The sequence below is a fragment of the Schistocerca serialis genome, chromosome 6 (assembly GCF_023864345.2).
Source record: "Schistocerca serialis cubense isolate TAMUIC-IGC-003099 chromosome 6, iqSchSeri2.2, whole genome shotgun sequence".
Taxonomy (NCBI): Eukaryota; Metazoa; Arthropoda; class Insecta; order Orthoptera; family Acrididae; genus Schistocerca; species Schistocerca serialis.
The window spans coordinates 544,381,605-544,403,592 of NC_064643.1; the positions used below are offsets into that span (position 1 = coordinate 544,381,605).

The 21,988-nt window shown below is 42.8% G+C and overlaps 1 protein-coding gene across 1 annotated transcript in view; it reads left to right on the forward strand.

Moving 5' to 3' along the window:
* Positions 1 to 21,988, forward strand: part of LOC126484440 (opioid-binding protein/cell adhesion molecule-like) — a 281,743-nt gene that overhangs the window by 164,211 nt on the left and 95,544 nt on the right. The window contains exon 2 of the mRNA XM_050107959.1: positions 14,434 to 14,553. Coding sequence (XP_049963916.1) covers positions 14,434 to 14,553 — 120 coding nt within the window. The remainder of the gene's footprint in view (positions 1 to 14,433; positions 14,554 to 21,988) is intronic.

A 21,988-nucleotide genomic window follows, 5' to 3' on the forward strand; every position in this document is an offset into this window, starting at 1 on the left:
ACTCTACACTTAAGTCATCGCATGATGCAGCTATGGCAGCGCAGAGTTTTCTGAGCCATTTTGTCACACGCCAATGCTAATGGTCCTAAATCGACACGTAATCCAAGGCTTTCGCCGAAAATGGACAACAATGTTTGATCGAACAACACTACCTTTATTTTACTGTTTAGAGAACTACATACTACCGTACAAAATTTTTCAGTTATTGGAACTTTAGTATAAATTATATTATAGAACTACGTAATTAAGATCGAAACCAAGCTTACTGTTCTGTATTGAAAATGGAACTCACTGAAAAGTCATAAACTATGTTTCCTCTCATTTCACGTAAAGTGTTTTAATAATAACAGAAGTGGCATGAAACTTAAAAAAATGGCTCTGAGCACTATGGGACTTAATTTCTGAGGTCATCAGTCCACTAGAACGTAGGACTACTTAAACCTAACTAACCTAAGGACATCAAACACATCCATGCCCAAGGCAGGATTCGAACCTGCGACCGTAGCGGTCGCGCGGTTCCAGATTGCAGCGCCTAGAACCGCTCGGCGGCATGAAACTTATTTCGGAGAAAGTAACCAAAGGGAATACATATCTGCGGAGTAAAAAGTTTTAGACTGTTTATAACAAGAGTCATGGTCGAAACTAGATTTCAGGATTTGCAGTGCAATACTATTTGGGTCCTTTTCCAGGTGCTGATACCATAATTTGCATTTGTCTCTTGTGAATTATGTTTGTACTTTATTCTTTTGCTGATCCTTTGAAATATATCTTCTGTTACCTATGGTTTCTTCGCAGTCGCCTTCCTTATACCTTTGTTTGTATGTCGTATTTCTGTGATATCCAATTTATAAATGTTCCTTCCTCTTAAATAGATCGGCCTATTGTGATATTAGCTATCGCAGTATCTTCATCCTCTGTTCTCAGTCTTCCACTTCTTTCCATATTCTTTCTTCCGAACGACTGTCCATGATTACTAAATTGCGGACCCCTATATTTACTCCTGGATACGTCTTACAATCCAGTACGTGTTGTCTGCATTTCTATCGGGATGAGAAGTTCCGCCTTACGCAAGACACCTTTTTTCTTTTGTGTCACCCATACATGTTTCAGCACTTTTGTGCTGTCGTCAGTGGGTTCTATTTTTATTTTTAACTTACGTTATGTTATTGTCCTCTTGTTTTGGTAGCTGTTATGCTACACAATATACAACTTGTCATAGTTTTGAAGTTGTGTACGTTTTCCTGTGTTGTTGGCGAAGTAAATAGGCTTACTTCTTTGCCTATGTTCGCGTGGCAATGGAGTTTTTCGATTACTCAAAACAAAGGCGGAGTTTTCGCTGCCATTACGTGTTGTTGTCACGTAATGGCAGCGAAAATTCCTCCTATGTTTTGAGTAATCGAAAAACTGCATTGCCACGCGAACATAGGCAAAGAAGTAAGCCTATTTACTTCGCCAACAACACAGGAAAACGTACACAACTTCAAAACTATGACAAGTTGTATATTGTGTAGCATAACAGCTACCAAAACAAGAGGACAATAACATAACGTAAGTTAAAAATAGAAATAGAACCCACTGACGATAGCACAAAAGTGCTGTATGGGTGAAACAAAAAGAAAAAAGGTGTCTTGCATAAGGCGGAACTTCTCATCCCATTTTCTTCGCAAGCACGGAGACAACAAGAAGAACTGCACCACAAGATGATTATTGCATTTCTATCTGTTCGTCACTGATCCAGCTGGTATATTCTGTATTTACAGGCCATTTTCAAGAGTAGCTCCCCTTTTCGTGAGACTGTAACAGTGTCTTTACTATTAGTAACTGAAATTTGTTGCACGACTCTATTAGCCTTCCTGTTTGCTCCTTCCTATTACCGACACCATATTTTCCTGAATTTCTGTGTTCTATTCCATTCCTCACTACAGCGTTGGAATCAACCATGATCATTAGATATTCATCACCCGTTCCTTACTCACTTATGCGTTCATTATACCCACAAAAGAGAGGGAGGGGCACATTGCAAGAAAAAATAATTTTTTATTTATATTGTTTTTTTACTTTAAACTGATTAAATTTGAAACGATGCTGAGGAAGTTCATACTTTTACACATAGGAATCACAAACATACGTCCGATTCTACCATTAGAATAACTTCAACCAAATACAGAAGAGAAGTCGATGCATGTTTCAATTTACTCCTCCAACGGGGCAAATTGACACATGCCAAAATTTCACTGAAAACAGCCTATTCAGTTTGAAATGTCTGAAATGTCAGAGGTGTCTTCATTGTGTCCATTTTAGATGTGTGGACATCTAGAATGGATCATTATTCGCCCAATAACAATGATAGCATACATTGTACCCATTCCTCTCCCTTTCTATAAACAGCCCCACAAATCAAACAATAATATTCTTCTTCTTCTTCGTAAGAGGGATAGAATTGCAATTTTTTTTGCTGCTAGTTGTTACTTCCTGGATTCCTTTTACCTTTGTTTCCATTCTTTAGTGTCCTCTTTCCTATCTTTCATCTTACAGTGCCCGTTTTTCAAGTGTAACTGTTAAAATAGCACACTTCCTTTTCTTTTTTCCATGGTCACTCTCTTTCCTTCGTCCACCTTCACGGAAAAGGCGAATGTCCTCAGTGGCAAAACGTTTCTCCGCTGAAGTTTCTGGAGCAGCATTAACAGCACTCGCCACATTCTCGGAGTTATTCTGACGATATGAAAGTTTTTCTTCTGGAGCAGACCTATCGGTCACAAAAGTTTCATGAAAATCGATTCCTTGGAATTTGTAGGGTGAAATGGGAATATGCCTTTTGCTAAGAAACAAAGTGATGTTTGATGGTGCGAGAGTGGCAGAAGCTCTTTGTTTATAATGAAAGTCAAATCATAAACTGTTAGTGTCTTTCCTGGATTTGCTTTCAACCAGGCATCGATTCCCCCGCTGCCCATTTCTTGAACAGGGCTGTAATCTGTGAGAACAGTGAGGATGAAATGACACTAGCGCTACTCAATTGTTTTAACATTTGTTAAGAGCTTCTGTGCTGGGATGGAACAAATGGTTATCCAGCAGTAGTAGGACAGGATCTTCTTTTGATGGTCAGCTTTGTCTAACAAAATGATCGAGAAATATTTAAAAAAGATAGCTCCATTATTCATCTAGAAACTGTGGCAGAACCGATGCCTCCGGTGGGCTCGACCGGATAAAATCTTTAAAATTTTTTCTTAGAAAAATTGTCATGGGCGGAATGAAGGTCCCTTGAGCACACACAGCAGCTGCATCTGTTACCATTTCTCCCCGTTAAGCATAGCTTATAATTCCAGCTTGGTTCACATTATTCTACGCAACTATCCTGTTTTGCTTTAACACTGTAATTACACCCGTTTCGCTGACGTTCCAGATTCTAGAAGGGGAAGGAGGATGACGATAATAAACATCTCCCAACTTTTGGAAGAACTCCCCAATAATTTTTATTTAATTCTATCATTTTTCCCAGACTTGTGTTCTCGGGTTGTCTGATAAGAAAATCATAGTTTTACCAAAAAATCATGAAATTCAATCGACTCCAGCTATGTCCTTTTGTTCCCAAGATAACAGCATTTCCAAGTTAAAGTATGCTGCACAAGGATATCCCATTTTTCATACATCCACTTTGGTCAATTCGAACATAATTTCTCTGGATCTCACAATTTAACCTCTAAGTATTACTGCATGATTGTTTGAAGATCCTTTGGTGTGTTTCGATTAGCCACATGTAACTTTTCCGTCAGTATCTTTTTTCTTTTTGATGAGTCGAGAGAGATTACAGTAAAAAATGTTAAATTCTTTTGCAATTTTTCTAGTCGAATAATGGCTCTTTCCTCCGTTTCCCACAACTTGAGTGGCTCCTTTCTGCATCACATCTGAAAGTGTTAAACCTTTTCCTCTTTTTGACTGTATGACGCATTTTGTTTACCAGGCAGTAAAAATTTATACTGAGTGAACGCTAAATAGAAGAACAAGGAAAATAAAAACATTACATTATCCAACACGCATAAAAAGTCTGTCTAACGAAGAGTGGTTTACGTGCCCCACTATGCACCGCCATACGAAACACAAGTAAACTTTTTTACAATCACTTTAAACTAAAACCAGTTATTACATTATTAAACTACAAAATGGAACTATTTATCACATGTAAAATGTAATGTCACCGAACGTGTTAATTTACTTAAAACGTATTTAAAACTATAAACAGTTACTCACCAATGACGATTTCGATCAAAGAAAGAGAACATAAAGAAGACGTCTTCTAGCGCCAGCTCCGACAATCACGGCGAAGACATCACGCAGAGCTCCACACGATGGCAGCACCTGATAGGATACTTCAAGAAGAATTTCGGATGTTGCAATGTACCTTTGTCGCAACGTGCCCCTCCTTCCCCTACTTCCTCTGTCTCTTCATTTTGTGCTTGTGACATAGGCAAATATACTTAATCATTTAGTAAAAATGTTCACATTACAGATTAAATAAAACAGAAACCAACTGATGATGGCAGAAAGGTGGTGAAACATCTTTGGTAACTTGGAAGAAACGGTGTTTTGCATAACTGGCGGACCTTATATCCCACAATTTTACCTGAAAACACGTAAAACACAAGGAGCCAATCAAAATGATGAATATATTGTAATCAGATACTACACTGTTCTTTCCCGCTGTTATTGGCGTTATGTTAAGTTTACCAACATTTAAGGATTTGCTGCCATTCATCACGCTAAGTGAATATGTGTCCAACTCTTTCAGAAAATCGTGAGGATCATCCATCGGCTGTGCTTTCTTGCACCACAATTGCATCGCCAGCGAACAGTCTTAGTGAAGCTGAGACATGGTCCCAAATAAAGATAGTAGTACAGGACTACATTATTGACGATGCCAGTATGGCCTATTTATTTTAGGATTATATGAGAGTTGTCCAGAAAGTAAGTTCCGATCGGTCGCGAAATGGAAACCACAGTGAAAACCACAAACATTTTATTTGAAACAGTTAGGTACACCTTCCACATACTTTTCTACATAGTCGCCGCTCCAACTTCGAGTTCTGTCGTAGTGTTGTATCAACTTTCCAATATCCTCGTCATAGAAAGCAGCTGCCTGTGATTTCGGCCAGTTATCTGCACTGGTCTGCAGCTCGTTGTCTGTGGAAAAATTTTGTCTTCATAGCCAGCGGTTCCTGTGAGCAGAGATGAAACTCAGGGGGAGCCAATTACGGACTGTATTGTGAGTGATCAAACACTTCTCATCGGAAACGCTGCAGGAGCGTCTTCATTGCCCCTGCAGTGTGCGGCCGAGAATTTGCATGAACAAGGAAGTGCTCGACAGTTGTGTTATGTGGGCTGCATGACACAGGCGAAATCTCTAACCAGGCTCTCATACTTGGCAGGAGACGCTATTCCCTACACATATTTACGTGCTCACTGTTCACTCAAAACTGAAAAGAGCGACGCGACAAAATCGATGGGCATACTAGAGACACTGCCCAACACATCTCTGCAAAGCTGTAAGAGATTTTCCCCGTGGTTTCCATTTCGCGACAGATCGGAACTTACTTTCTGAACAACCCTCGTACTATGATTTGTATCTCTTAATCATATCCTAAGACGGTCACTGTGGACCGAAAACGATCGTCATTTGATAAAATTAAAGAATCTAATTCTGAAAAATCTTATAGCGCTCGTTATCCTACGCGACAAATCGTTTATTTACATGTAAAGCATGACGGATCTTACCACTCTTTCTTGGAGCATATCGGATGCTACTTTATTTTCTGTACAACATTCACCGTCCGGTATAAACTACTGATTTCCACCAGTGAAAAATTTCGCAGGTAGTCGTATATTTACATAGAGGCTCCACACGATCATATCTTGATTAACAGGTGACACCTTGTAACACGCCCGGGAGTACGAATGGGTGGGGTGGGTACCTTATACTGACTTCTTGTTTCGTGACCGTGCGCCCTGTCCACACCACGTACCTGGTAATCCCGCGGCGGTCGTATTGTTCTGCTCCACAGCTGGCTGTTGGCTTGCCTGAAAGTATCTATCGAAAAAATGCAAGCGGGTTTAGGGGAGCCACTCAACGTTTAAACACAACACTATCCTATGTCTTGTATGGACATCTATATTCTGAGACTATATGGAAACCACAGGTTGCACTGTTTACACTCTAAATCGTAAATGTTTATCCCAACTAACAATCTTGATGATTGCCAGTCCAAAAATATAATTCAGACGAGCGTACGCGTAACCGACACGACGCGGGTGATTGTTGATGAAGCGGAAGCCGAATGATCGAACGAAAGTTCTTACTCTCGTCACACATACAGATATCTGGTAATAGTCTTCCTTGTCACTAGTAATGATATAAAACTGTTCGTAAAACTTCCTGGCAGATTAAAACTGTGTGCCCTACCGAGACTCGAACTCGGGACCTTTGCCTTTCGCGGGCAAGTGCTCTACCAACTGAGCTACCGAAGCACGACTCACGCCCGGTACTCAACAGCTTTACTTCTGCCAGTACCTCGTCTCCTACCTTCCAAACTTTACAGAAGCTCTCCTGCGAACCTTGCAGAACTAGCACTCCTGAAAGAAAGGATATTGCGGAGACATGGCTTAGCCACAGCCTGGGGGAGAGCTTCTGTAAAGTTTGGAAGGTAGGAGACGAGGTACTGGCAGAAGTAAAGCTGTTGAGTACCGGGCGTGAGTCGTGCTTCGGTAGCTCAGTTGGTAGAGCACTTGCCCGCGAAAGGCAAAGGTCCCGACTTCGAGTCTCGGTCGGGCACACAGTTTTAATCTGCCAGGAAGTTTCATATCAGCGCACACTCCGCTGCAGAGTGAAAATCTCATTCTGGAAACATCCCCCAGGCTGTGGCTAAGCCATGTCTCCGCAATATCCTTTCTTTCAGGAGTGCTAGTTCCGCAAGGTTCGCAGGAGAGCTTCTGTAAAGTTTGGAAGGTAGGAGACGAGATACTGGCAGAAGTAAAGCTGTTGAGTACCGGGCGTGAGTCGTGCTTCGGTAGCTCAGTTGGTAGAGCACTTGCCCGCGAAAGGCAAAGGTCCCGAGTTCGAGTCTCAGTCGGGCACACAGTTTTAATCTGCCAGGAAGTTTCATATCAGCGCACACTCCGCTGCAGAGTGAAAATCTCATACTGTTCGTAAAGTTAATTTTTCAGTTCTCAGTTCTCACTTGCACGAGCGTGCGCGCAACCGTCGCGGCGCGAGTGATTGTTGATGATGCGGAACGCGATGATCGAACGCACGTTCTCACGCTCGCTACAAGACACTGGCACTTGTTTGCACTCTTTTGTGGTAAGTAGTATTACTGATTCACATTTGTTCATTCTTGGAGACCGAACACGGTGCGGCCGATAGATGCTATGCGACACGCAACGAGAGGATACATAAATACGTTATTAACGCCACTGCTTATTTTCAATTACTTCTTGACGCACTTTCCTCTGAACTATTTCCATATGTCATCGCTTTACTATAATAGCACTTGTAGCAACACTTCAACCTGAATACTAAAAAAAAGCCTCTCACGTGCAGAGCTACGCACTACACAACGCAACAGTTCCGTGTCCCGCGCTTGACTCACTACAGACGCGGCTGCCCGCAAAGATACTCCACAACTAAACCAACGATATGAAAATACGCTTACAACCTTTCGAAAACTGGAAAGTCATAAACTAACATCATCTAGCATTTGAAAGATGTGTATGAATAAAGTGTGTTTTTTCTCAGTTCGTCATCATGTTTTGAGAAATGCTTATTTTCCTCCAGGAACGCCTAACATTTGTTGTTAGAATACGTTACAGAGTCTTGCAACGGACGCATGTTAGCGTTATTGATCTACGAGGGCAGTTCAATAAGTAATGCAACACATTTTTTTTCTGAAACAGGGGTTGTTTTATTCAGCATTTAAATACACCAGGTTATTCCCCAATCTTTTAGCTACACAACACTATTTTTCAACGTAATCTCCATTCAATGCTACGGCCTTACGCCACCTTGAAATGAGGGCCTGTATGCCTGCACGGTACCATTCCACTGGTCGATGTCGGAGCCAACGTCGTACTGCATCAATAACTTCTTCATCATCCGCGTAGTGCCTCCCACGGATTGCGTCCTTCATTGGGCCAAACATATGGAAATCCGACGGTGCGAGATCGGGGCTGTAGGGTGCATGAGGAAGAACAGTCCACTGAAGTTTTGTGAGCTCCTCTCGGGTGCGAAGACTTGTGTGAGGTCTTGCGTTGTCATGAAGAAGGAGAAGTTCGTTCAGATTTTTGTGCCTACAAACACGCTGAAGTCGTTTCTTCAATTTCCGAAAAGTAGCACAATACACTTCAGAGTTGATCGTTTGACCATGGGGAAGGACATCGATCAGAATAACCCCTTCAGCGTCCCAGAAGACTGTAAACATGACTTTACCGGCTGAGGGTATGGCTTTAAACTTTTTCTTGGTAGGGGAGTGGGTGTGGCGCCACTCCATTGATTGCCGTTTTGTTTCAGGTTCGAAGTGATGAACCCATGTTTCATCGCCTGTAACAATCTTTGACAAGAAATTGTCACCCTCAGCCACATGACGAGCAAGCAATTCCGCACAGATGGTTCTCCTTTGCTCTTTATGGTGTTCGGTTAGACAACGAGGGACCCATCGGGAACAAACCTTTGAATATCCCAACTGGTGAACAATTGTGACAGCACTACCAACAGAGATGTCAAGTTGAGCACTGAGTTGTTTGATGGTGATCCGTCGATCATCTCGAACGAGTGTGTTCGCACGCTCCGCCATTGCAGGAGTCACAGCTGTGCACGGCCGGCCCGCACGCGGGAGATCAGACAGTCTTGCTTGACCTAGCGGCGATGATGACACACGCTTTGCCCAACGACTCACCGTGCTTTTGTCCACTGCCAGATCACCGTAGACATTCTGCAAGCGCCTATGAATATCTGATATGCCCTGGTTTTCCGCCAAAAGAAACTCGATCACTGCCCGTTGTTTGCAACGCATATCCGTTACAGACGTCATTTTAACAGCTCCGTACAGCGCTGCCACCTGTCGGAAGTCAATGAAACTATACGAGACGAAGCGGGAATGTTTGAAAATATTCCACAAGAAATTTCCGGTTTTTTCAACCAAAATTGGCCGAGAAAAAAAGTCTTGCATTACTTATTGAACTGCCCTCGTATATGAAGGAGGACAGTTATTACACTAAAAAACTAAGAGCTGGTGCAACACGAAGGAATTATCCGAATGGGGCGCATATTGGTTGATGTGCTGTACATAAACAGAGAAACAAGTAACAAAAATTTCAAATTCAGGAAACTTTGATTCATTCAAGGAAAAGAACTTCACAAATTGAGCATGTCAATAACACGTTGGCCCACCTATGGCCCCAAAGTAAATATTTATTCGGATTGAGACTGACTGACCCAATTTGTTGGATGCCCTCTCGTAAGACATTGTGCCAAATTCTTTCCAACTGGCGCGTTAGATCGTCAAAATTCCGAGACGGTTGGAGGGGCTGCTCATAACGCTCCAAACGTTCTCAACCAGGAAGAGATCCGGCGACCTTATTGGACAAAGTGGGGTTTGGTAAGCAACAAGGCGAGCGGTAGCAGCTCTCGCCGTGAGCGAGAGGGCGATATCTTATTGAAATGTAACCCCAGGACTGCTTGTCATGAAGGGCTACAAAACGGAACGTGGAATATCGCCGACGTACCACTGTGCTGTAAGGGTGCCGCGGATGACAAACTAAAGGGTTGCGGCGGGGTGGGGTTTGTTTTTGTCTGAGCAGGCTGCAAATCAAAATTCACCTACCTCAGAACGGCGTCTGCTCAATGTCCCTTCACTCGGTAACGTAGATACTTACATGATCATGTGAAAGCAGCACTGACGAAAAACGCTATCTAATATCTACAGTTACTGAGGGCGCGCAACTGTAGTTATGAAAGAAAGATGTGCAGAAAAAACTGACATTCAATTTTATAGGGAAGTAAGAAAATGGATTGGCTTCTGGAAAATAATGTCCGAAATTTCCACACAAAATGTTTATTTGTGTACTATTCAGTCCACATTTAAACTATTGGCTATCTTCTTCCAGTTCACAACTCATACACACATTTCACACGCACAGCAGCCAGAAATCTGTCCGAACCCGACCAGAATTAAACCACGCACTCACAGTCATTAATTCCACCACTAACATGAGTTATTACACTCGGTCCTTCTTGTGGATTTCTAGAAAAAGAAACTGCTCGCCAAAAATGCTCAGTGGTTGAATACTGAAACATGCCACGCAGATACCACGAAGGCAGAATTTTCACACGCGAATATCATTCCTGCAAAACAATCCCAAAACTTCCAAACTTCTCAAAACTGTCCGTAAATGCAACTGCTATTACGGCCACTCAATCTGGATGCGAGAGGCCAATTATTTTTTTCATTTTACACATTATTTTTACTGTCACTAGTAACATGACCGTCCGCGTTCAAAGCTAGCGAGCGACTCCTTTTTCCAGCCTCACTCCCAGTATAACTATTAGGTAACGAGCGGGAATCGTCTCAATTCTGATTGGCTCCCATACTCGTTACCAATCAGAATTCTCACTCATGATCATACTCGCACCAAAACTGACCTGCACCAATCCTTACACACAGACGCATTTGCGCCTATCTGACGTGCAAATATTAAAGTAATGTTTAATAAACGAAAACGAAAATGCAATAATTCTAATAATATTCTTTAGATACATATTTCATTCCAGCTGACTTTCTGGCTGCTCTGTTACAATAGCAATCACACCTAGACATACGTCATCAGCAAAGTGAGTAAATCCTCTAGGATCATTTTCCCACGACAGGCTTGTATAACTCTTGCTGGTTACTTAAGATGGTATATAATCCAACACTGAAATTGAACGAATGTCCCACAAACACACTCTCATTTACTCACATTTATTCCCACAACCGTATTAGACACAAATAATAACTTTGTCTGATTTTTATATTACGAAAACGAAAAATAATTTATGTTTTAATATAAAAATCTCAGTTAATTATTTCTGCACACTGAGAGTTCGGTTTGTGTTTTCCAATTATACCAAAAGATAAACTACCCTGTTTTCTAACTGAATTTAGTTCCCTAAGTGTTGGTTTTTTACTTTTTAGTAATTTTTTTATCTCCGAAACTATGATAGTTACAATGCTGAAATTTTTATACAGTCTTCTCCTGAATAACAAAAGGTAGTGTACCGATTTTGAAAATGATTGAATAATATATATTGTAATTTATTTAGGTTCTTATAGCTGGTGAATGTACGCGTTCAGTAAGAAACCTTGAATAGCTTTCCCACGACAGGCAGTGACAGATGCTCATGGGTCTCTCTGTTAGGCCGCTAGATGTTAGTCCTCGAAGCTACATGCAGCAAGCTATCCTAAAACAGCTCGGAACAACTTGCGACGCTACAGGATCCTGATATGAAATGAAACGCCACCTCTCAACATCACTCTTGATTGTTGGCCCTTATGGTGGGCAATAGTCACGTTAGTATTCCGTCTCTGTCCAGTGCATCGTGTCTGGTCATTAGGGTTCATTTCGAAGGAGGACTCATCACTGAAGGCGTTTGTGTTCCAGTCATGCGATTCCAATCTGAAGAAGTTTCTGGAGACACCTCGGGCTGTGTTAGGATACCAACCTCTCTGTCTCCCGCCATACCCGGAGTAATGGTTTGGGTGCAATTTATTTTCGTATCAGGACCCTTTAGGTGGTCATCCACGGCACCCTCGCAGCACAGCGATACGTCGACGATGTTCTATGCTCTGTTTGTTGCCCTTCGTGGCAAGGCATCATGGGCTTTCATTTTAGCAAGATAATTCTCTCTCACACACGTCGAGAGCTTCTACTGCTTGCTTTCGTGTTTGCCAAACCCTACCTTGATAGCAAGGTCACCAGATCTCGCCATAGTTGAGAAAATTTGAAGTATTATGGCAGAGCCCTCCAAACATCTCTCAATTTTGCCGATCTACCGCACCAGTTGGAAAGAACTTGCCACAGTTTCCCTCAAGAGGGTATCCAACAATTCAATCATGCAATGCCAAGCCGAATAAATGTTCTTCGCTTCTCAAATAGCGAAGTTCTTGCTCTTGAATAAATCACCCATTTTTTCTGAGATAGTAATCGGAAGTGCAAAATGGCTAAGCAGGGATGGCTAGAGGACAAATGTAAGGATGTAGAGGCTTATCTCTAGGGGTAAGATAGGTACTGCCTACAGGAAAATTAAAGAGACCTGTGGAGAGAAGAGAACCACTTGTATGAATATCAAGAGCTCAGATGGAAACCCAGATCTAAGCAAAGAAGGGACAGCAGAAAGGTGGAAGGAGTATATAGAGGGTCTATACAAGGGCGATGTACTTGAGGACAATATTATGGAAATAGAAGAGGATGTAGATGAAGATGAAATGGGAGATATGATAGTGCGTGAAGAGTTTGACAGGGAACTGAAAGACCTGAGTCAAAACAATGCCCCGGGAGTAGACAACATTCCATTAGAACCACTGACAGCCTTGGGAGAGCCAATCCTGACAAAACTCTACCATCTGGTGAGCAAGATGTATGAGACAGGCGAAATACCCTCAGACTTCAAGAAGAATATAATAATTCCAATCCTAAAAAAAGCAGGTGCTGACAGATGTGAAAATTACCGAACTATCAGTTTAATAAGTCACGGCTGCAAAATACTAACACGAATTCTTTACAGACGAATGGAAAAACTGGTAGAAGCCGACCTCGGGGAAGATCAGTTTAGATTCCGAAGAAATATTGGAACAAACACATGAGGCAATACTGACCCTACGACTTATCTTAGAAGCTACATTAAGAAAAGGCAAACCTACGTTTCTAGCATTTGTAGACTCAGAGAAAGCTTTTGACAATGCTGACTGGAATACTCTCTTTCAAATTCTGAAGGTAGCAGGGGTCAAATACAGGGACCGAAAGGCTATTTACGATTTGTATAGAAAGCAGATGGCAGTTATAAAAGTCAAGGGACATGAAAGGGAAGCGGTGGTTGGGAAGGGAGTGAGACAGGATTGTAGCCTATCCCCGATGTTATTCAATCTGTGTATTGAGCAAGCAGTGAAGGAAACAAAAGAAAAGTTCGGAGTAGGTATTAAAATCCATGGAGAAGAAATAAAAACTATGAGGTTCGCCGTTGACATTGTAATTCTGTCAGAGACAGCAAAGGACTTGGAAGAGCAGCTGAACGGAATGGACAGTGACTTGAAAGGAGGATATAAGATGAACATCAACAAAATCAAAACGAGGATAATGGAATGTAGTCGAATTAAGTCGGGTGATGCTGAGGGAATTAGATTAGGTAATGAAACACTTAAAGTAGTAAAGGAGTTTTGCTATTTGGGGAGCAAAATAGCTGACGATGGTCGAAGTAGAGAGGATATAAAATGTAGACTAGCAATGGCAAGGAAAGTGTTTCTGAAGAAGAGAAATTTGTTAACATCGAGTATAGATCTAAGTGTCAGGAAGTCGTTTCTGAAAGTATTTGTATGGAGTGTAGCCATGTATGGAAGTGAAACATGGACAATAACTAGTTTGGACAAGAAGAGAATAGAAGCTTTCGATATGTGGTGCTACAGAAGAATGCTGAAGATTAGAAGGGTAGATCACATAACTAATGAGGAAGTGTTGAAAAGGATTGGTGAGAAGAGAAGTTTGTGACACAACTTGACTAGAAGAAGGGATCGGTTGGTAGGACATGTTCTGAGGCATCAAGGGATCATCAATTTAGTACTGGAGGGCAGCATGGAGGGTAAAAATCGTAGAGGGAGACCAAGAGATGAATACACTAAGCAGATTCAGAAGGATGTAGTCTGCAGTAGGTACTGGGAGATGAAGAGGCTTGCACAGGATAGAGTAGCATGGAGAGCTGCATCAAACCAGTCTCAGGGCTGAAGACCACAACAAAAATAACAACGCACCAGCTGGAAAGAACTTGCCACAGTTTCCCTCAAGAGGGTATCCAACAATTCAATCATGCAAGGCCAAGCCGAATAAATGTTTACATAAGGGGGGAGAGGTGGACCAACGCACTATTGTCTTAGTCAAATTGTGAAGTTCTTTCTCTTGAATAAATCACCCATTTTTCTCAGATATTAATCATTTGTTTATCTGTACATGTACGCCACGCTACCGTTTTCCGTCTCGCTCGGATAATTCCTTCGCAGTGCGTTCTGTTTTTTCCTTTTGTGTTAGAGTGTATACGATACACAAATACAAGTATATATCACATCCCAAGATCGCTGTTACAAATACTGCTCGGCTACTGGGCGCCACGTGATTTACGAGCGCTCCTCGCATTGTGTGCCGCAGGCTGGGTGGCGCGCTGCACGTGGATGTGGGCTACCAACGCCGCCGCCGGCCGGAGGTCCGGTGCTGGGCTGACCTGCCTCTGCACGCTGCTGCTGCTCGCCGGGGACCTCCCGCAGGCAGGTGAGTGGAGCCTCTGCCTACACCTGTCCTCACAAAGTGACGCTCGCGTCCCAAGTCGCTGAAACCAGCGAAGCTTTCTGCCAACTGTAGAGTCAAGGAAACAACACAGGCCTTCCACCGAGTCCTTTTGTATGGTATCACAACCGTTTTGTTGAAAGCCGCAGACAAACATCTCTCTACATTTCTGGTGAGAGAGGATGCCTGTTAGGTCAAATTAACTATCACAGCTAAGGTGTGGAGTGAGCAGAAGGTGAGCTGATGCGGCGAGGATGATCCGGAAAACGCGACAGGGGTCTGTATAGTCTGAATAACATACTGAGTGGACTGGACTCCTCCCATCAATAGTCCACCAATGAGAGTCTACTGTTGCCGGTTCCCACTGTATTGTCACTTCGCAGGAGCAAAGAAATATGTCTTCATGAAGGAAACTTTCCTTTTTTCCTTTTCCTTTTGCCTTTTCCCGTACCCTTATGGGGTCGGCATTTATACAAGGTGTGATTCAAAAGTTTCAAGACTGATTCATCTCTGAGTAGGGGAGCGCGCGGACCGGTTCCGCCGGGTGCGGGAAGTAGTAGGGGGGGGGGGGCGGGTTGGGGGTGTCTCAGGGAACGAACTGACGCTGCGGCAGTTGCCTCCGGAAACCTGGAGAGTGCGCATCTCTTGCAGCGTGAGTCTGTGTCATTGACGTCGGTCGGAACGTGGGAGAGGCAGAAATGGAGCAGCGCTTGGAGCAGCGTTATGAGATTAAGTTTTGCGTGCGACTGAACAAAACCGCCACGGAGACTCTCGGTATGATTCAAGACGCCTTTAAGGCAAAAGCTATGTCCTGTGCAATGGTTTCCATGTGGCACAAACCTTTCAAAGATGGCCGCGGGAATGTTGAAGACGATGACCGCTCTGGGAGGCCATTATCAAGCCGAACGGATCAAAATGTGGGGAGAGTACGGGAACTTTTAAACAATGACCTTTTCCTCAGTGTGAGTGCTCCGTCGCTTGAGGGATCGAGTTCGCCATGTCCGCCCGGCGATTAAGGGCGATTGGATTCTTCACCACGACAACGCGCCCGCTCACACGTCGCGGGCCGCCGCCGAAGTTTTGGACAAGTTCTACGTGACAACACTGCCACAGCCACCCTACAGGCTTCGACGAGAGCCCTTGACAGCATGACGCCCGAGGCCATCCAGATGCGCTATGAACAGTGGAAGACGCGCTGGCAGCTCTGCGTTGATGCTGAAGGATCATATTTTGAATAATTTTAGTCCGTTGTACCTAAATCATCATCATCATCATCATCATTTAAGACTGATTATGCCTTTCAGCGTTCAGTCTCCTCCATGATCCCCTATTAAGTGCTAACATTGGTGCCTCTTCTGATGTTAAGACTATTACTTTAAAATCATTCTTAACCGAGTCCAGGTACCTTCTCCTTGGTCTACCCCGACTCCTCCTACCCTCTACTGCTGAACCCATAAGTCTCCTGGGTATCCTTGCTTCTCCCATGCGTGTAACATGACCCCACCATCTAAGCCTGTTCGCCCTGACTGCTACGTCTGTAGAGTTCATTCCCAGTTTTCCTTTGATTTCCTCATTGTGGACAACCTCCTGCCATTGTTCCCATCTACTAGTACCTGCAGTCATCCTAACTACTTTCATATCCGTAACCTCAACCTTATTGATAAGGTAACCTTAATCCACCCAGATTTCGCTCCCATACAACAAAGTTGGTCGAAAGTTTGAACGGTGCACAGATAACTTAGTCTTGGTACTGACTTCCTTCTTGCAGAAGAGAGTAGATCGTAGCTGAGCGCTCACTGCATTAGCTTTGCCACGCCTCGCTTCCAGTTCTTTCACTATGTTGCCATCCTGTGAGAGTATGCATCCTAAGTACTTGAAACCGTCCACCTGTTCTAACTTTGTTCCTCCTGTTTGGAACTCAATCCGTTTACATCTCTTTCCCACTGACATTACTTTCGTTTTGGAGATGCTAATCTTTATACCATAGTCCTTACATTTCTGATCTAGCTCTGAAATATTACTTTGCAATCTTTCAAACGAATCTGGCATCACAACTAAGTCATCCGCATATGCGAGACGGCTTATTTTGTGTTCACGTATCTTAATCTCACCCAGCCAGTCTATTGTTTTCAACATATGATCCATAAATAATATGAACAACAGTGAAGACAGGTTGCAGCCTTGTCTTACCCCTGAAACTACTCTGAACCATGAAATCAATTTACCGTCAACTCTAACTGCTGCCTGACTATCTATGTAAAGACCTTTAATTGCCTGCAAAAGTTTGCCTCCTATTCCATAATCTCGTAGAACAGACAATAACTTCCTCCTAGGAACCCGGTCATATGCCTTTTCTAGATCTATAAAGCATAGATATAATTCCCTGTTCCACTCGTAACACTTCTCCATTATTTGCCGTAAGCTAAAGATCAAGTTCTGACAACCTCTAAGAGGCCTAAACCCACACTGATTTTCATCCAATTGGTCCTCAACTAATACTCGCACTTTCCTTTCAACAATACCTGAGAAGATTTTTCGCAGAGATGCCTCTGTAATTGTACAATCTTTTCTGTTTCCATGTTTAACGATTGGTGTGATTACTGCTTTGGTCCAGTCTGATGGAACTTGTCCCGACTCCCACGCCATTTCAATTATCCTGTGTTGCCATTTAAGACCTGACATTTCACTGTATTTGATGAGTTCCGACTTAATTTCATCCACCCCTGCCGCTTTATTGCACTGCAATCTATTGATCATTTTCTCCACTTCCTCAAATGTGATCCTATTTCCATCACCATTCCTATCCCATTGTACATCGAAATCTGAAACATTACTGATCGTATTTTCACCTACAATGAGCAACTATTCAAAATATTCCCTCCATCTGCCCAAGGCATCAACAGGATTCACCAGCAGTTTTCCTGACCTGTCCAAAATACTTGTCATTTCCTTTTTACCTGCCTTTCGAAGACTGCTAATCACACTCCAGAATGGTTTTCCAGCAGCTTGACCCAAAGTCTCCAACCTGCTTCCAAAGTCTTCCCAAGATTTCTTCTTGGATACTGCAATTATCTGTTTGGCTTTATTTCTTTCTTCAACATAACTTTCTCTGTCTACCTGAGTTGTAGTATGTAACCATTTTTGGTACGCCTTCTTTTTCCTTTTACAGGCTGCCTTGACTGTGTCATTCCATCAAGCTGTTTGCTTCATCCTACCTTTACACACTACTGTTCCAAAACATTCTTTAGCCATTTCTAGTACTGTGTCCCTGTACCTTGTCCATTTCTTTTCCATTGACTGTAATTGACTATATTCAACTAACTGGTACCTTTCTGAAATCACTGATATGTACTTGTGCCTGATTTTCTTATCCTGAAGTTTCTCCACTCTTATCCACCTACATATGGACCTGACCTCCTGCACTTTCGACCTCACAATACCAATTTCACTGCAGATTAAATAGTGATCAGTGTCATCAAAGAATACCCTGAACACACGTGTGTCCCTAACAGCCTTCCTGAATTCCTGATCTGTTATTATATAGTCAAAGACAGATCTGGTTCCCCTGCCTTCCCAAGTATACCGGTGAACTTATGTTTAAAAAAGGAGTTTGTGATTACTAAGCCCATACTGGCACAGAAATCCAAGAGTTGTTTCCCGTTCCTGTTGGCCTCCATATCCTCTCCAAATTTATCCATAACATTTTCATACTCTTCTGTTCGATTTACAATCCTGGCATTAAAATCACCCATGAGCAGAACACTGCCCTTGCCCTTTATTCTAACAACTACATCACTGAGTGCGTCATAGAAATTATCCATCTTATCTTGATCTGTCCCTTCACAATGCGAATATACTGACACAATCCTAATTTTCTTGCTAGACACTGTCAAATCTATCAACATCAATCGTTCGTTTACATACCTTAATGCAAACTACGCTGGGTTCCATTTCTTTCCTACACCCCACTGTGCTATTCCTGCTTTGACTCCTGACAGGTAGACCTTGTATTCTCCCACTTCCTCTTCTTTCTCACCCGTTACCCGAATGTCACTAACAGCTAAACCGTCCAACCCCATCTTACTTGCAGCCTGTGCCAGCTCTACCTTCTTCCCCTATTGATATTAATAGCTCCCCATCTCGTTACCATTCGTTTGCCGAATCGTATCTTATGAGTCCCTGGTTTGTCAATTAGAGGTGGGACTCCGTCACCTCCAAAGGTCCGAGGCATTTTGCTCTTAATGTTGCCAGCATCATATTTAAAGTACCAGGGAAGCTGGTTGCTAGCCTTACTTGCCCCGGGTCCCATTGAGTTTTACCCCTAACGGTTGAGGGACTAACCGGTGGATTTCATAGTCTTTGCTGTCTGAGCACAAGGATGACCACGACTCAGAATATGTCCGAGATGCCCAGCCTTATTCCAAAGTAACTGGTATCCCTACTGTCAGGACCACTTACTTGGCCACTCATACGTTGCCCATGGTTCATGAACTAGGACATGACAACAGAAACCCACACCATGAACTTGTACTTAAACGCTCAATAAATTTCTAGTTCTGAGTTAAGTCTTGAAACTTTTGAATCACACCATGTATACATCGTTTTTGGCAGTATTAGCGACGTTTGGTGACCGGATGCAGTTATGACGCCACCACTATCTACAAAAGGGAAATATTTGTACCCTAGCTGTCTGCATCTAGTGTAGATCTCATGTTCAAGGGTGATAACGTTTCGTAAGTGTTTGTTTAGCGTGTAACTTAGGCGCTACATGATTACCACGCCTGTATTTACCTAGCTGGATGTGGGATAACACCTAAAAACCACATCTAGGCTTGCTGGTTCATCAGCCCTCGTCGATCCAAAGATAGCTAGTCTCCCTGTGTTTCGCAAGCGTACCACTTAGCGCTCTCTACTATCCAAGTAGTCTGCGAAGGAAAAATTTCTGGTCACGAAAATCTGGCGTATTTCATGAATAAACGAACCTCGTCCCTAATTACGATTAGGAATAGATCCTGTGACGCGCTACAGAGGTCCGCACTATACGTGAATTTCTGAATTTGTGTGTGGATTTTGTGGGAGGCGGAAGTTTTCTGTCGCCGCGGAGAGCGGACTGTTGCGATGGCTGCCTGCAGACTGTGTTTGTCACGGCAACGTCGAAACTTCTTTCCTTAAACGCCAGATTGCAACTAACCTCAATCAGACTATAGAGGCAAGAGGATTACGAGTGAAAAAAACAGTTATTAATTACTCTGCAGGACCATGACTTTACTGGCGTGCGAAAAGGTACGAAATTTTCACATGCCATGGGCTGACTGGAAATGGCGAAGCTGCATTTGACGTACAAATCCTCCCATTCCTCACACCTGTAGCAAGCAGAGTAAAGGGACCTCAGTCATGCTCTGCGCAAGGACGATCAAAGTGCGCGAATTGCGTGCGAATCAGCGTCCACTGTTAACGAAGTCTGAATGACCGCCACAGAATTAGGCTGTCTGTTGGCCAGAATTGCTTTACCTCGTACAACAGCGAGAGAACGTTCACAGGGCCCTAATCTCGCTCGTTACATGAAGAACTGGCCAAGGAGCTAGATGTCTGCATTTAGCTTGCAGTAATATAGTATGTATTTGGTAAGATGTGGATCAGAACCGCTGAAAATCGTATTGATTGCTGACTTCTACAGCGAGGGCAGAATTGATGACTTCATTAATATAATACATAATTAGACTAAAGAAGCATTATACGAGGTTTGGAACTTTAATAGTGGCAACTATTTATTTACAGCTCGTACAAAATAGATACGTGTTCTAAAGTTTTACTGACCTTCAAAGTAGTCACCAGCATTGTGTATAACCCGTTGCCAGCGATGTGGAACTCGTAGGATACTCTTACCAGTGCCAGTTATGTTGACAGTTCGAGAGGCGCGTTTTATTGCCCGATGAATTTGTTGCAGTTCTGAATCGAATGCCTTGAAGTGTTTCCTTCAATTTAGAAATCGAGTTGAACTCACGAGGGCTTGAGTCACGGGAGTGCAGTAGGTGTTATAGCACTTAGCAGCCCCATCAGTCAAGCAGATCAGTAACAGCTTGCACTGTACGTGCTTGAGTATTGTCCTGCAAAATGATGGTCAGGTCCTGCAGAAAGTGTCAACACTTCTGTCTCTAAGCTGGTCTTAGGCTGTGATCCAAAAATGAACAGCACAGAGACAGAAGTGATGACACTTTCTGCAGGACCTTGAAACCTCCCCACAATAATAATAATTAAAATGAACCAAGAACCATGTGTAACCTCCCCACGGAAATAATAATTAAATGAATTTTAAATATTGTAACCTCTGAACAAAATTGGTTCCCATCCATAATCTCTGGGCAGAAATGCATTCACATTTAATGTACCCACAAAATTCTTTTCTCATTTAATGTTAAGTTCGAACAGAAAAATTCCTAAACACCAAAATAATAAAAAAAATTCAGTAACCTGGTAAATTTTATGACGACAGCAGCGCTGCGCCACGGCCCTGTACTCTGAATAAAAAAAGCAAAAATTCTTACCTCAATAAAAACTGCGAATATATCTGCTCTTAGCTAAAAAATTTTTCGGCACAGCTCCGTGCAATGCTGGCCTATGCTTTGTGATTCGTGAAAGGAATAATCATGCATTGGATATAATCTTTAAATTGAAATGAATGTTTTTTTTAAACAATTACTTTATATTATAAAAATTATTATTGGGGCGTTTTTTAAAAGAAATTGGAAGACAGTTAACATACATTACTAGATATGCGCAAGGTTGCTTCTTTACCTTCTAGAATAATACTCATCCTCCAGAGCAGACTGACGACACGCGCAGACTACCGCCGACTACTGCCGACTCACGCAGACTACTACTGAAGACTAATGCCGACTAGCGCACACAAGCGACAACTAACTACATACTGCTCTCTGGTCAGAGACTCTCCTATGCCTTGCCTATTGCAGGCAGCGCATATAGCGCATACCTCTTACAACCTGACAATCATTCTACAGGACAATGCTGAGGCACGTACAGTGCAAGCTGTTACTGATTTGTTTGACTGATGGGGCTGCTAAGTGTTATACCACCTACTGCACTCCCCTGACAAGCCCTCGAAGTTCAAATCGATTTCTAAACTGAAGGAAACACTTCACGACATTCGCTTCAGAACTGCTACAAATTCGTCGGTCAATATCGCGCCGCTCGAACTGTCAACACAGCTGGCACTGCTAAGAGTATCCGACGACTTCCACATTACTGTCAACGGGTTATACAACATGCTGGTGACTACTTTGAAGGTCAGTAAAACTTTGAAATACGTATCTATTTTGTACGAGCTGTAAATAAATAGTTGCCACTATTAAAGTTCCAACCCTCGTATATAGTCGATGTGTTATACGCTTGAATACAACTC